Below are 14,515 nucleotides of genomic sequence, written 5' to 3'. Positions count from 1 at the left end.
CACTGGGAAAAAATTTTTTTGCGTGACCCCCTTCATTGCAGTATTTGCTTTATTACAGTGGTCTGGAACTGAACCTGAAATATCGCCAAAGTGTGCTTGCATTTATTGAAATAGGAAAATACGAAGTAAAGGTGACACTTGGCTATGGCAGAATTTATTTATTTATTTATTTGGCTGCGTTGGGTCTTAGTTGCCACAGGCGGGCTCTCTAGCTGTGGCACTCAGGCTCCAGAGTGCGCGGGCTCCCTTGTTGAGGTGCCCAAGCTCAACAGTTGTGGTGCGTGGGCTTAGTTGCCCCATGGCATGTGGGATCTTAGTTCCCTGACCAGGGATCGAACCCACGTACCCTGCACTAGAAGGTGGATTCTTAAACACTGGACCACCAGGGAGGTCCCTGTGGCAGAATTCTTAAAGGTGGCCTTGGTGTGGCTGAAGACTGGGAAGCACTGGCTTAGCTCCACATTTCTTGGGGCCACCCCTGGCCACAGCTCAGCCTCCCCTCTTGGCACCCCTCACCCCAAGCCAAGGACCTTGGCACTGGTCCTCACTATCCTGGCTCAGGGCTGCACCTGGGGTGGGGGTGAGGGAAGGAGCCGTGGGCCTCACCTTCCTGAAAGAAGGCAGTCTCTGTGCTCTGTAATTTTCTCTTGACTGGGCAAGCCCCACGGCCAGGTCACTCTGGCTATGCCCAGCTTCAAGGGACAATTGGTAACAGTTCTCTAGGGCTTGGTGAAGCATTTTCCCAAGGCGTTGGGTGGTCCTCCCACTGGAGCATCCGTCCTGAATGATGGCACATGTTTCTCCTGGAACCAGGACTGACCAGCAATAACCGGGACACCTGTTATTTGCTTGCAGAACAGCAGGAGTGACAACTAGCCTTAGAGACCTGGGTTCTAGTCCCAGCTCTGTTACTCAACATCCAAGGACCTTGGGCAAGTAAATTCCTGGACCTCAGTTTCTTCACCTTCCAGTGGAGATGACAACCTTGAATGAGACATAACCCTTTCAATGCAAGTGACAAACACGCAACCGAAAGGGGCTTAAACCAAAAGGGGAATATATCAGGTCATGAAATTGAGAAGTGTAGGATTATGTCATGGTGACTTCAGGCATGAATGGATCCAGGGATTCAGAGGCATCTTCATCATTCAGCTCCACTTTCTTCCATATTGATATCATTCTCTGTCAGTGTTTCTCCCTGTAATGCACGGATGGTCTCTAGAAGTTCCAGATTTATGGGCTACTAGTTCATCAAACATAGCAGAACCTCTAATAGCCCCAGGGATTGAGTTTCATTGGTTCAGCTTGGATTATGTGCCCAACGCTGAACCAATCATAGGAGTTAGGGGACTGGGCTTCTCTGACTGGCCAGGTTAGGTCACGTGACCACACTTGGAAAGGCAGTGTCAGACCCAACTGAAACACAGTGCACCGAGAGTGGGGAAAGGGTCCCCCAGAGGAATAGGGGGCCTGATACCAGAAATGATGCAAGGCAGCAAACTCATAAACTTTCACCAACAAGGCCACTTATTTGGAGGCTATTAGAAGAGTTAGACGAGAAAGGCATATGAAGTCACTTTGGAAAATGCTACATGTGATTTCTGGTGCCTAATTCATTATAGAGAAGAAATGGAGGTAGACGCATGGCCTCAAAGGTGTTTGAATAATACGTAGTTTAAAAAATAACCTGGGGGGACTTCCCTTGTGGCACAGTGGTTAAGAATCCACCTGCCAATGCAGGGAACACGGGTTTGAGCCCTGGTCCAGGAAGATCCCACACGCTGTGGGGCAACTAAGCCTGTGCATCACAACTACTGAGCCCGCGTGCTACAACTACTGAAGCCCGTGTGCCTAGATGTAGCCCGTGCTCCGCAACAAGAGAAGGCACCACAATGAGAAGCCCGTGCACCGCAACAAAGAGTAGCCCCCCGCTCGCCACAACTAGAGAAAGCCCATGCACAGCAAGGAAGACCCAAGGCAGCCAAAAATAAACTAATTAATTAATTTAAAAAAATAATAATAACCTGGGGCTTCCCTGGTGGCGCGGTGGTTAAGAATCCGCCTGCCAATGCAGGGGACATGGGTTCGAGCCCTGGTCCGGGAAGATCCCACGTGCCACGGAGCAACTAAGCCCGTGCGCCACAACTACTGAAGCCTGCGCTCTAGAGCCCGCGAGCCACAACTACTGAAGCCTGCGTGCCTAGAGCCCGTGCTCCACAACAGGAGAGGCCACCGCGGTGAGAAGCCTGTGCACCACAACAAAGAGTAGCCCCCGCTCGCCGCAACTGGAGAAAGCCCGCGCGCAGCAATGAAGACCCCACACAGCCAAAAATAAATAAATAAAATAAATAAATTTATTAAAAAAAAAAAAAATCCTGTAAGCAGTTCGTTTTTCCCTGAATCACAGGCTGTCTCTCTTTTTTTTCTAAATCACAGAAAAGGAGAAAGGGAGGGGCAGCCTTAGAAGTTCCCAGGAAGGACAGAGAACAGGATAGGTTGTAGAGGAGCCCTGTGTGTCCACGTGTGTGTGTTGGTGAGGGGGTTGTCCTAGTCCTCCCAGGCCCTGGCCACAAATGGAGGCTTTGAAAGCAGGTGGGCAGCTAACCCTGATGGTCAGTAAACCCTAGGCTTGGGCCAAAGGCAGGACAAGGTGGAAGAAAGCGAGAGGACTTGCACTGGTCTGGATTTGAATACAAACTCTGACACTCCGTGGGTAACTCCAGACATGGGACTCATGTCACCGAGCCTCCTTCTGGAGTGGCTGGGAGACCCAAATGAGATGCACAATGGTGTTCAGTGAACAGCAGCCTCTTTTTCCTCTCACTGTTATTAATAAACTTAGCGCTAGTCTATCAGGGACAGTAGGGCAAAGTGATTAAGAACATGGACTCAAGCCAGCCCATCTGGGTTGGAGTCCACACCTTCCACTTATTAACTGGGTGACCTTGGACAAGTTACTGAACTTTTCTGTGCCTCCACGTCTCACCTGTCCAATGAGGATGATGCTAACACCACCTTAGAAGCTGATTGTGAGGATTAAGTGAGTTACCACCTGCAGAGCTCAGCATATAGGGTACCCTCTCTACGGTAGTGGTTGTTGTTCAACAGGTGCCAACCCCAGCTGCTGGGAGGGAACAGGCTGTCAATGTCACAGGCTCAGAAAGGCATACCTGCCCAACACAGCCACACGGCTAGTATGTCAACCGCTCCAGAGCATCCTTCCCCTGGCGTATCAGGCCCTAAGGGGGGATGGTAACAAGGGTCCTTAACAGATCTCTTCCAGATGGTTAAAAAAATAGACAACAAACTGGATGTTGATCCTTCTGTGACCCACTTTTCCAAAATGCTTTCTCCTCTAAGCAGCTAGCAGGAAACAGCCAGCATCAAGCAGGAAGGAATCTGGGGGGAGTGAGAGAGTTGAGAAGATGGGCTCCCAGGAGGTGGGAGCCTGTGAGGACAGGCAGGTGGGGGTCCTATGCAGCTAGAGGAGCCTGACCAAGGGGAGGTGAGGGGGACCAGGGGTGACAGGAGAACTCTAAAGGGTAGAGGGCTCAGGGAGCAAATTTTCCCTCAGGCCAGGAGTCCAGAATAGCTGGGATGGGGGTGCACAATAAGGAGGAGGACTATGTGGGCACCCCTTAAAGAGCATCTAAAAAAGAACAGTTTGCTTCTTGGTTTTTTTTGGCTGTAAGGCATGTGGAACCTTAGTTCCCAGACCTGTGATCAAACCCGCGCCCCCAGCAGTAGAAGCACGGAGTCTTAACCACTGGACCGGCAGGGAAGTCCCTGCTTCTTTTTTTTTTTAAACTTTGTCCAAATCAAAAAGATTTTGTTAAACTTTATGTAATTCACATATGAAAGCAATAGGGTTTGCTTTTTTCTCTTAGATTTTATTTAAATCATCTATTTTTTATTAACTTTATTGAGATATAATTTACCTACCACAAAATTCATCCTTTTAAAGTATACAATTCAGTGGGTTTTAGTATATGCACAGTCTAATTTTAGACCATTTTTGGCATGCCCAAAAGAAACCCTGTCCCCAGTGGATGCCACTCCCTGCCTCCATGCCTCCACCCTTCCCCCACATCAAGCAACCACTGATCTACTTTCTGTCTCTATAGATTTTCCTGTGCTGGACATTTACACATATAAATGGAATCATACAATGTGTGGTCTTTTGTGACTGGCTTCTTTCACTCAACATATTTTCAAGGTTCAACCATATTCTAGGCATATGTCAGTACTTCGCTCCTTTTTATGCCTGAATAATATTCCATTATATATATTACACCACATTTTGTTTATCCATTCATCAGTTGATGAACAGATGGGTGTTCCACTTTTTGGCTATTCTGAATAATGATGCTATGAACATCTGTGTATAAGTTTTTTATATGGACAGATGTTTTCAATTCTCTTGGGTATATACCCCGGAGTGGAATTGCTAAGTCATATAGTAACTCCACATTTAACATTTTGAGGAACTAACAGACTACTTCCCAAAGCAGTTGTGAGTTTTCTTAATGCCACTGGCGGTGGCTCACGTGCAGAATTCATTTTGGCTTTTAAAAATTAGAACTCAGGGCTTCCCTGGTGACGCAGTGGTTAAGAATCCGCCTGCCAATGCAGGGGACACGGGTTCGAGCCCTGGTCCAGGAAGATCCCACATGCCGTGGAGCAACTAAGCTCGTGTGCCACAACTACTGAGCTTGTGCTCTAGAGCCCGCGAGCCACAACTACTCAGCCCACGTGCCACAACCACTGAAGCCCGCGTGCCTAGAGCCTGTGCTCCACAAGAGAAGACATCGCAATGAGAAGCCCGCACACCACAACGAAGAGTAGTCCCTGCTCGTCAAAACTAGAGAAAGCCTGCACGCAACAACGAAGACCCGACGCAGCCAAAAATAAAAATAAATAAATTTAAAAAAAAAATTAGAACTCAATTTTTTTAAATGCAAATTTTAAAACATAAGCATTTTAAAAACTTTTAAGTTCAACTTAGTCATATCATTCTAATCATAAATCTATCTAATGTTATTACTAACTTTTAAGGGGGCTTTAATTAATAATTGGTTCTCTTTACAAAATTAAAACTTCCATAAATATGTTTATGCCATATTTATTCATTCTATATGTTCTACTTCCTTTTTAAAAGCAATTGATTGGGTTTTCTTTGTTTTTTTTTGGCCACACCACACGGCATGCGGAATCTTAGTTCCTCGACCAGGGATCAAACCCTTGCCACCTGCACTGGAAGCGCAGAGTCTTAACCACTGGACTGCCCAGTGGCAATTGCAATTGCCAAAAGCAATTGATTGGGAAAAATAACTAAAAATAATTCTCTAAACAAATTTTTTAATAAATTGACAAACCAGCTTCCCAAGTACTTTTAATGCAATCTAATAAACATAAACATATAAATATAGTAAAATTTAAGGTTTTTAAAAAAATGTTTTGGTTCTACTTACAATCCCAGTAAGAATTGAACTTCAAAGTACACTTGTAAGGTCATTCTAATGATCCATGTCATCCCCCCTGCCTCCTAAGAATGTCAAATGCTCCCTCTGCTGGACAATACCTCAGGCTTGGGCTGAGCCGCAGAAGCCACAGTTCCTACCAATTCTTCCAAGGTCTGGGTGTTTAGTGAAATGGGTTGATGGCCCTTTAAGAGGCGGTAGCCAGCTCCCAGTTGCCATGGAGACAGCTGGATACAAACTGGGTAGCAGGAGGCAGCATGTCTTCCAAAGTTCAATCCAAAGGTGGGAAGAGGGCTGAGGAGTTTGGGGTGGGGACCTGGAAAGGGGTGGGGCATCTTCTCCCTCTGGGGTCTGGAAAGGGGTGGGGCATCTTCTCCCTCATCATCCACCCTGGGGTGGCCTTGGAGGATTCTGCTCTTGGGACCCCTGCCCCACCCCTGTCCTTCTTCCCAGGGTCCGCCATCTGCCGTCTCAACCCCTCCTCCCTCCATAGTCTCCAAAGCCAAGGACCACCAGCCCTCAGCCCAAGAGAGTCTGCCACCCCTAGAGGCCAATGCTGAAGCCATCCACTTCCTCAACTCCCTCCGTGAGCCTGGGCAGTGGGCAAAAGTACGGACGGGAGGGAGAAGAGAAAGCCCAGACCTGGCCACCCCCTCTCTCAGCCTTGATTCTCCTGGGACTCACCCACTCTCTCAGCCTTGATTCTCCTGGGACTAACGGGTGTGAGACCCGTTAGTTGATATTCTTCAAGGGAAGACCCCAGGGACACGGTGTGGGTAGGGGCTGGTGGGGATTGGGGAGGGGAGTCTTCATCTGCTGACTGCTGTAGAGGTCAATGGAGGGGAGGCAGGGGCCACCTGGGGGACGTGGGATGAGGAGGGGTTGGGTGGAGACTGTGGGCGCACTGGTGGCCTGGGTGTCCGAGAGTTGAGACCTAGGAGCTGGGGCTTTAACTGTCTCCACGGGACCCTCACCCACCCAGGGCAAGAGGAGCTGCTGATGCTATTCTTCTCGGAGACTCTGGTCATGGTCTCGGACGCAGGGGAGCCTCAGGGAGAGCTGACCATTGAGGTGCAGAGAGGGAAATACAAAGACCAGTTTGGTGTCATGGCGTATTTCCCATTCGTGCATGCCTTTAGCCATGGCTTCATGGACAAAATACTCTGCGGAAACTCCATTCTGGGTAGAGTTCCTGCTGCCTGACACCCTCTACCCCACCCTTCCTCCACTGCCCTCCCCCTCCCACCCCCCAACTCCCAGGACCTTCACTCAGGACCAACGCTTTGACTTCACCTTGGGACTAGAACGAGGCAAAGAGAGTGCGTGGGACATGGGGGTGACGGGGAAGTTAATCACAGTCTTAGTTTTCTCCTCGGGCCACCCTACACCTGAGTCCTCCAGCCCGGGCCACCGCCTCCCTTCCTGCAAACTCCAGCCTTGTCTCCTGTGACAGTGGTGTTCACCTTCTCCCCCCAGGCTATCTCTCGTGGAAACTGGAGGTTGTGGAACAACATAATCAGGAGTTCATCAAGGTACCTCCTGGGGCCCCAGCCTGGACCACATATGGAAAGTTTTCTATCCAAATTTCCCCTCAGTTTTCTCATTTATGAAGGAGAACGGATAAGGCGACCTCTGGGGGATCTTGCTCGTATACCATCCCGTGAGTCCCTGATTCTCCCCTCCATGCTCTGGCCCTTAGTTCCACGTCCTCCCCATGGAACGGAAGATGAGTTTGCTGAAGCAGGATGACCAGCTGGCCGTGACCAGAATCATCAAGGAGGGTGAGGTAGGGATGAGAGCCAGGTGGGAGCCATACTCTACATCCTCTTTGGAACCAGGATCAGGGGACAGATGGTGTCAGGCCAGGAGCCTGGACTAGGGACCATATGGACTGGACCATATGCTCAACACCTGGCTTGCCCAACCTCCCTCCACTTCCCGGCTCAACGTCCCTGACCCAGATTTGTCCTGAACAGGAAGTGAAGACCGAAGTGACTTTCTTCCCCTGGCACTCCATTGCGGGCTTCGTCTCCCAGGCTGCCAACCTGGTGTTGCTGAGGGTGATGGCCTGGCGGCAGACAGTGCCCAGCAACGCCCGTTTCCTGGCCTTGGACACCGAGGGCAAACTCTGCTATTCCACTTACGTGAGGGGTTTCCCTGGGAGGGGGACTTGGTCTGGGGCGAACTAGAAGGGGCAAGGAGAATGCTGAGTTGGGAGAAAAGACAGCTCTGTGGAGTGGAAGAGGGGGTGGAGTGGGGATAAACCCGGGGCGTGGGGGTGAGACTTCCAAGAGCAGGAGAAAGCAAGACTGCATTTGTTAGAGGGAAGACCAAGTGTGAGGCAAGTGGCATGAGCGAGAAGGACCAAAAGGTGGGAGCAGTGGAAGAAAGCAACGCTTTTTGCACAAAAGTCAGTCCGGGAAAAATAAACATCGTAGGGGCCACTTTTAAAGACATATTTTTTTAAGATCAGGTAATGTAACATCTCCAACTGCACTTAAAATTTATTTTATTATGTCTCAACCCTGAAGGGTGTTTCTTATTTTCCTCTTATTTTGGCTAAACTTTCATCATCAACCTACCTAGAACTTCCTGTAATATGTGATTTTGAAGCCATGCCTCTGAACACACACTTTGGGGGCTGATATGACCAACTTTGTAAATGACACTCTCGTCTTTTCTATCACAAACATGACAAACAGCAATGTGTTTGACACAAACAGGCACATACCATTTCCCCCCATTTTCTTTGAAATGTTTTTCTTATGTTAGCACTTTTCTCCCTGTTGCTGTAGCTGTAACAGGGATTTAATTTTTTTAAATTATTTATTTATTTTGGCTGCACTGGGTCTTCATTGCTGCACTCAGGCGTGTTCTAGTCGCGGCGAGCTGGGGCTACTCTTTGTTGTGGTGCGCAGGCTTCTCACTGCAGTGGCTTCTCTTGTTGCGGAGCACAGGCTCTAGGTGTGTGAGCTTCCGTAGTTGTGGCACACGGGCTCAGTAGTTGTGGCTCGCAGGCTCTAGAGCATAGGCTCAGTAGTCGTGGCAGACGGGCTTAGTTGCTCCGCGGCATGTGGGATCTTCCCGGACCAGGGCTCAAACCCGTGTCCCCTGCATTGGCAGGCAGATTCTTAACCACTGCGCCACCAGGGAAGTCCCCAGAGATTTAAATTTCAATTACAATGGGCAGCTTGCACGGGCCTGAGGCAGCCATAAATCTCAGTCTAGTCCCTCCTCAGCGTCCCACTACCCCCTCCCCACAAATAGCCCAGCCTCCGCCCTCGCCCACACTCACACCTAGTTGGTCATCCCTATTACAGAATCTGCCAACTAGAAGCACTTGGTCATGAAGCTGGCATGGGGACGGGTTGGGGCAGGAGCAGGGTGGAGCTGGCTCTCTATGAGAAAACCCCAACTTAACCTGGGGGTGCAACTCAAATCTTGTGGCGCCTAAGGGTCTGGACAACCAAGGGCTGCTTATCACTGGTGAACAAGCAGTGAAGCTGTAATCTGGAGAGAAGGGCCAGGGTGAGATGTGCGGGGAGGCCCCGGTGGGAATCCACCTCACCTCCCTCCCTTCATTTTGGTTGCTGCCAGCAAGGCCTGGGCTCCCAGACGATCCAGGTGGGCCATCAGCAGGTGGAAGTGTTCATTGTGGAGCAGACTGTACACTCGGAACAGGGCATCCCCGTGTCCTGCCAGTTTTACCTGCTCTCTGATGGGTGAGCTACTGACGGTGGGGCGAAAGGGGCAGTATTGAGCACAAGCCTGGGAGCTCAACCCCCTGGGCCGGGTCGGGGCAAAGGGAGAGTCCTGTTTCTGGGGACACCACCAGGAAGACTTGCTGTTGAGATCTGAGTGCCCCTGCTTTATCCACTCATTCACCCTTTTGCATATATTCACTCATTCTCCTGATCTTCACAATGCCTCCCAAACCTCACCAAAGAACCCTGAATAGCTGAGGAAGTCAAGGTCAACTCCACAGGGCCTAAGGCATAGCTAAAGCAGCTGCCACAGGTGTGGGTGTAATATTGAAAAACACCCAAGTTTGAACAACTCAGCACTTGATAAAATCTGCAGGCTGGGAGAAGCATCCCAGCACACTGCCAAGCTGTCACCAGCAAAGTGCAGGCACCAAATCCTGAGAAAATTCGGGAGGGGGAGAAGCATTTGTTTCTTGAAATTTCCAAAGAGGTATTGACAGAATCACTATACTAGAAAAAAAAAAAAAAAGTGATCAGAACGTTGCGGGCTTTCCTTATTTCATAATTTTACTTGTTGTTTCTATTTTGAGAATCACATAGCACGAGGCTCGTGATTCTTTTTACTTTTTTAAATCTTTTTGGCCACGCCCCATGGCTTGCAGGATTTTAGTTCCCCGACCAGGATTGAACCCAGGTTCTTGGCAGTGAAAGCTCTGAGTCCTAACCACTGGACTGCCAGGGAATTCCCTCGTGATTCTTTTAGTGCTCACACCTCTAAAGGTCTTGCACACGTGCACACATCTCCAGGGTAGGAACAGTCCCCAGTTTGAAAAACAGGGGCCATTATCTGGGGATCTAGAAATGAACAGGACCCTGGAACTCAAAGACAAGTGGAGGAGGGGAGAAGGGGGACAGCAGTAAAGGGAGGCTCCCAGAACACCCTTCAAAGGAGTGGGCTGGTCTAGGAAGACTCACACCTTCTTCTGTGTTGCACTCCAGGCACCTGGCCAAGAGGATCCAGGTGGGCTCCCCGGGGTTCTGCATGATCACCAAGGTGCCCATCTTGAGGGAAGAGGGTGAGTGAAGCCCCTGGCTGGTGGGAGAGTGAAGGCGAGGTGAGGAAACCTGGAGCCTTCCAGGGTGCATGGGTGGATTGAGTGTGCCATGGCCCCGGATCAGAGCCCGAGATGAGATGGAGAAGTTTTGCTCTCCAGCCCCTGTCCCCAAGGCAATTTGGGGACGATCATTTTGCTGGGAACCGCCTCCAGCAACTTCGCCCATATGGCCAGAACCCTGGGGTTTTGCCTGAGCCTGCCCAGAACTGGTGTCCTTGGGCATCCCTCTGTATCTGAGGAAGGTTCTGGGGTCGGAATAGGCACACAGCCTTCCTCCCACCCGCCCCCACCCCCCAGATGATATTGAGCCTCACCCAGTGTTTGAGAAGAAACCCCTGGTGTGGGAGGAGGACATGGAGCTCTACTCGAGGTTTGTGGCCCGGAAGGTGAGGAGGGGCTGCAGCCAGCCTGAGGTCCCCATCCCCCCACGCCCCCCCCCCCCCCCGCCCTGGGCGTACACTCCACCTTTACTGATCACTTTTTCTGCCCGGTTGAAATGCATCACCCCTAAGGGCTAGCGGATTGCAGCGTTCCTAAGCTCTCCATGGGGCAAAGGGGAGGGGAGCTCCTGGGGCTCGGGGGTCCCGGGTCCGGCTCAGGCTCGGACCCCTCCAGGAGGAGCTCCGTCTCAGCCACAACAGCTATCTGCGGCAGCACCCCGAGGCCCAGGCGCTCATCTCCGACTTCCTGCTCTTCCTGCTGCTGCGCCAGCCGGCCGATGTGGTCACCTTCGCCGCCGAGTACTTCGGCCCCTTTGCGATGCGACGCCCGCCCACTCCGGCCTTGCGTTCCTCCAACCGGCCCTGCCCCTTCCACGAGCTGGAGCCGGAGGGCCTCGAGGGCGAAGAGGGCTAGGCGGGCAGCAAGGCGGTCCCCCGGGGCCCAGCTGGCTGGGGCGAGGCAGGAAGACAAGGCATCCGGGCTGGGCTGGGGCGGCACGCGGGCGGGAGGCACCCGGGAGGCGCGCTTTCCGGCCTGCGGTTTTTATGGGAATAAACGGGGCCCTCCCGAGGCTCGGCTGTGAGCCGGATCCTTCTCTGGCCAGCGTCTCGTGTCTCGGGCTAAGCATAGGAACCGTGAACAGGGTTTATCGAGCGATTTTCAGCCTTTCTTCCTAGCTGTTATTATGATCAATATCACTATTTTACAGATAAGAAAATGTATGAAAAGATTGAGTAACAGAGTAAACACGTGGGAAGTAGGATTCAAACCTGGACGTTGGATTCCAAAAACCCACACTTTTAGTCACTAGGTTAGCCGCGATGGAGGGGCGGGGCTTTTGGCACACAGAATCATTATAGATTCCACCTAGCATAATTGCCCGCTCCCGCCAAAGAAAAAAAACAGTCGATGTGTTCACCACTGGCCTTGCTCATCACCCCCGAAGCTTTCCAAACCTCCTTTCCCTACCCCATCGCCAGCTCTCACACTCCACCTCCTTCCTCCCGGTTCCCACTATACGCAGGAACCCCCAAACTGCGTGGAGGGTCCCCAGTTAACAATAGGATGGAAGGCAATCATCACCTCCTTTAGGTTCCTTGCTTAATGACAGTTCTGGCCAGTGGCTTGTTCCTGCCCAATACTGGCGGCAGCTCAGTAACAAATAGGAGGCACCCTCCCCTGAGGCAGATGGTAATGGGCCTGCAGGCTCCATCCTTCCATCTATTCATTCCTCCCTTAGGCCCCAGCTAAGAGATGAGGGCCTCCAGAGAAGCTTTGCACTCTAGTGGACAATATGGGCCAGTATCTACCAGACTGTAATGATGGAAATGTTCTCTATCTGCAATGTCCAATATGGTAGCCAGTAGTCACATGTGGCCACTGAGCACTAGAAATGTGATTGATGTGACTGAGGAACTGAAGTTCTACTTTAATTTTTTTGGCTGCACGGCGTGGCATGTGGGATCTTAGTTCCCTGACCAGGGATTGAACCCACGCCCCCTGCAGTGGAAGGCAGAGTCTTAACCACTGGACCACTGGGGAAGTCCCTACTTTAATTTTAATTAATTTCAATTTAAATAGCCACATGTGGCTAGTGGCTACCAGACTGGACAGCAACAGCTCTAGAGGATAAGGTCTTTTCATTCAATCAGGCAATCAGCTCAACAAATATTGGGCTCCTTCCACGTGCCAGGATTGTTCTGAGCCCTGGATGATCAGCAGGGACAAGACCAAGTTCCTAGCCTCATGGCACTTGCAGATAGCATGGAGAGACAGACGATAAACACAAAAGATAATTTCTTATGTGAAATTTCAGACATTTATGAAAACAAGGCCAAGTCATGGATAGAAAGGGACTCAAGGTTGGAGAGTTGAGGGTGGAGACTTCAGCGAGGGCCTCTCTGACGTCTCAGTTGAGTTGGGATGTGAATGATAAGGAGTCAGACCTGTGAAGAGCTGTGGGAAAAGCATTTAAGGCAGAAGGAACAGCAAGTGCAAAGGCTCTGAGCATGGCATGTTGGACAGAAGGCCAGTGAGGCTGATGCACAGTGTGGGGCGGGTGGTGGTGGGGGGGGCGCGTGATGAGGGAGAAGCTGGCGACAAAAGTGCTCAGTCACCTCGAGGTAGGGAGGGCCGGGTTTTAAAGGGCCTCCTAGGCCCTGGCAAGTTCTCCTCATCCATGGAGAACTGAAACCAAGGTTGACTCAGCCCAGTGCACCCAGAATGTTCCCATAGAGATCTTGAGAGCTCCCTCCAGTTCCTGATACTCTGCCGCAGTGGGGAAGGCGGGAGGGCAGTAACATCTAACCCACGGACATCCTTCCTCTGCTGAGTGCTCTTTTTTTTTTTTAAATAAATTTATTTATTTATTTATTTTGGCTGCCTTGGGTCTTCGTTGCTGCACGCGGGCTTTCTCTAGTTGCAGCGAGTGGGGGCTACTCTTCCTTGTGGTACACAGGCTTCTCATTGCGGTGGCTTCTCTTGTTGCGGAGCACGGACTCTAGGCACATGGGCTTCAGTAGTTGTGGCGCGTGGGCTCAGTAGTTGTGGCGCAAGGGCTTAGTTGCTCCGTGGCATGTGGGATCTTCCTGGACCAGGGCTCAAACCCACGTCCCCTGCATTAGCAGGCAGATTCTTAACCACTGAGCCACCAGGGAAGCCCTTGCTGAGCGCTCTTGCATCAGGTGACTTGAGAAGGAGTCTGCCACTTCCCTGCCTGCTCTGTGACATCCATTTCAAGACCAGTTTGTTTTTAGATCATATCATTTGTCCCCAGAACTCCTATGACCCCCCTCTTCTTGCTCCATAGTCCTAAGCTATATATGTCTCTGAACAAAGAAAAAACAAAGATTGAGCACTCGTGACCTGCCAGGCACTGGACTAGGATGAGGGGATGCTGTGGGAGTATCAGGACCAAGCCCCACCTGCATGACACACAGTCCATTCAGAAGGAAAGAGACATCAGCCAAGGCTCCCGTGGATGAATGTGTAAGTGTAGACCATGCAAAGTGCTACCTGCAATATTAGAGTGTTTAATGCGACTTGACCTAGTGTTGAGAACCCAGGGAGGCAAAGGGAAGGGAATAGTAATAATAAGAGCAAGCCCTATGCAGCACTTACTATTCTAATCCCTCTACACATAAGTCATGTGATTCTCACAATACCCTTATTAGGTGGGTTCTATTATTATACCCATTTTACAGACGAAGGGAAGGTTAAGGTCAAGGCCACGCAACTGGTTAGTGGCAGAACCAGGATTTAAACCCAGGGAGCCTGGCTCAAGGTCGTATGTGAATCCACTCTGATAAATAGATCAGAGGTGGCTCTCTGGAGACAGATCCCAGGACAGAGAAGAGTCACCTTCCTGCTTTAGATCCGTCCAGAGTAGCGTTGACTGTACACTGTCTTTCCCCTTCCCCAGGTACCCAGACACTGCCCCATTCCCTACTGCATTGTCACTGACAGCAGCTTCAGTGCCTTGAATTGCCAGGGTAGACAGGGAAGGCATTGTGCTACGGGGGCATACAGTCTCGCCCTGGAGAAATCAAGGAAGGCTTCCTGGAAGAGGTCACACCATAACTGAATCCTGAATGACGAGAGGCTGTTTGCCAGGCAGAGGTGTTTGAGGAGGAAGCAACGTATGCCAAGGCATGGAGATGAGAGGGAGGGAGAATGTAATGTCTGAGCTACTGCAAGGGGTTCAGGACAAGATGGTCTTGTCCTGACAAGAACGCAACTAAAGTGTTGCCCTCTGTCTGGGAGCCTAAGAGGCCCT

General features: G+C 50.8%; 1 protein-coding gene across 1 annotated transcript; it reads left to right on the top strand.

Annotated features, from left to right (window-relative positions):
* The first annotated feature begins 5,737 nt into the window (after positions 1 to 5,737).
* Positions 5,738 to 11,154, top strand: CATIP (ciliogenesis associated TTC17 interacting protein). Its single transcript, XM_068543780.1, has 10 exons — positions 5,738 to 5,762; positions 5,974 to 6,066; positions 6,463 to 6,663; positions 6,957 to 7,012; positions 7,180 to 7,266; positions 7,457 to 7,624; positions 9,078 to 9,202; positions 10,184 to 10,260; positions 10,597 to 10,685; positions 10,915 to 11,154. The coding sequence occupies exons 1-10, from the start codon at positions 5,738 to 5,740 to the stop codon at positions 11,152 to 11,154; spliced, it is 1,161 nt and encodes a 386-aa protein (XP_068399881.1).
* The last annotated feature ends 3,361 nt before the right edge of the window (positions 11,155 to 14,515 follow it).

This window comes from Eschrichtius robustus, chromosome 5 (genome assembly GCF_028021215.1).
Source record: "Eschrichtius robustus isolate mEscRob2 chromosome 5, mEscRob2.pri, whole genome shotgun sequence".
Classification (NCBI taxonomy): Eukaryota; Metazoa; Chordata; class Mammalia; order Artiodactyla; family Eschrichtiidae; genus Eschrichtius; species Eschrichtius robustus.
This window is presented reverse-complemented; position numbering and strand designations above follow the sequence as displayed.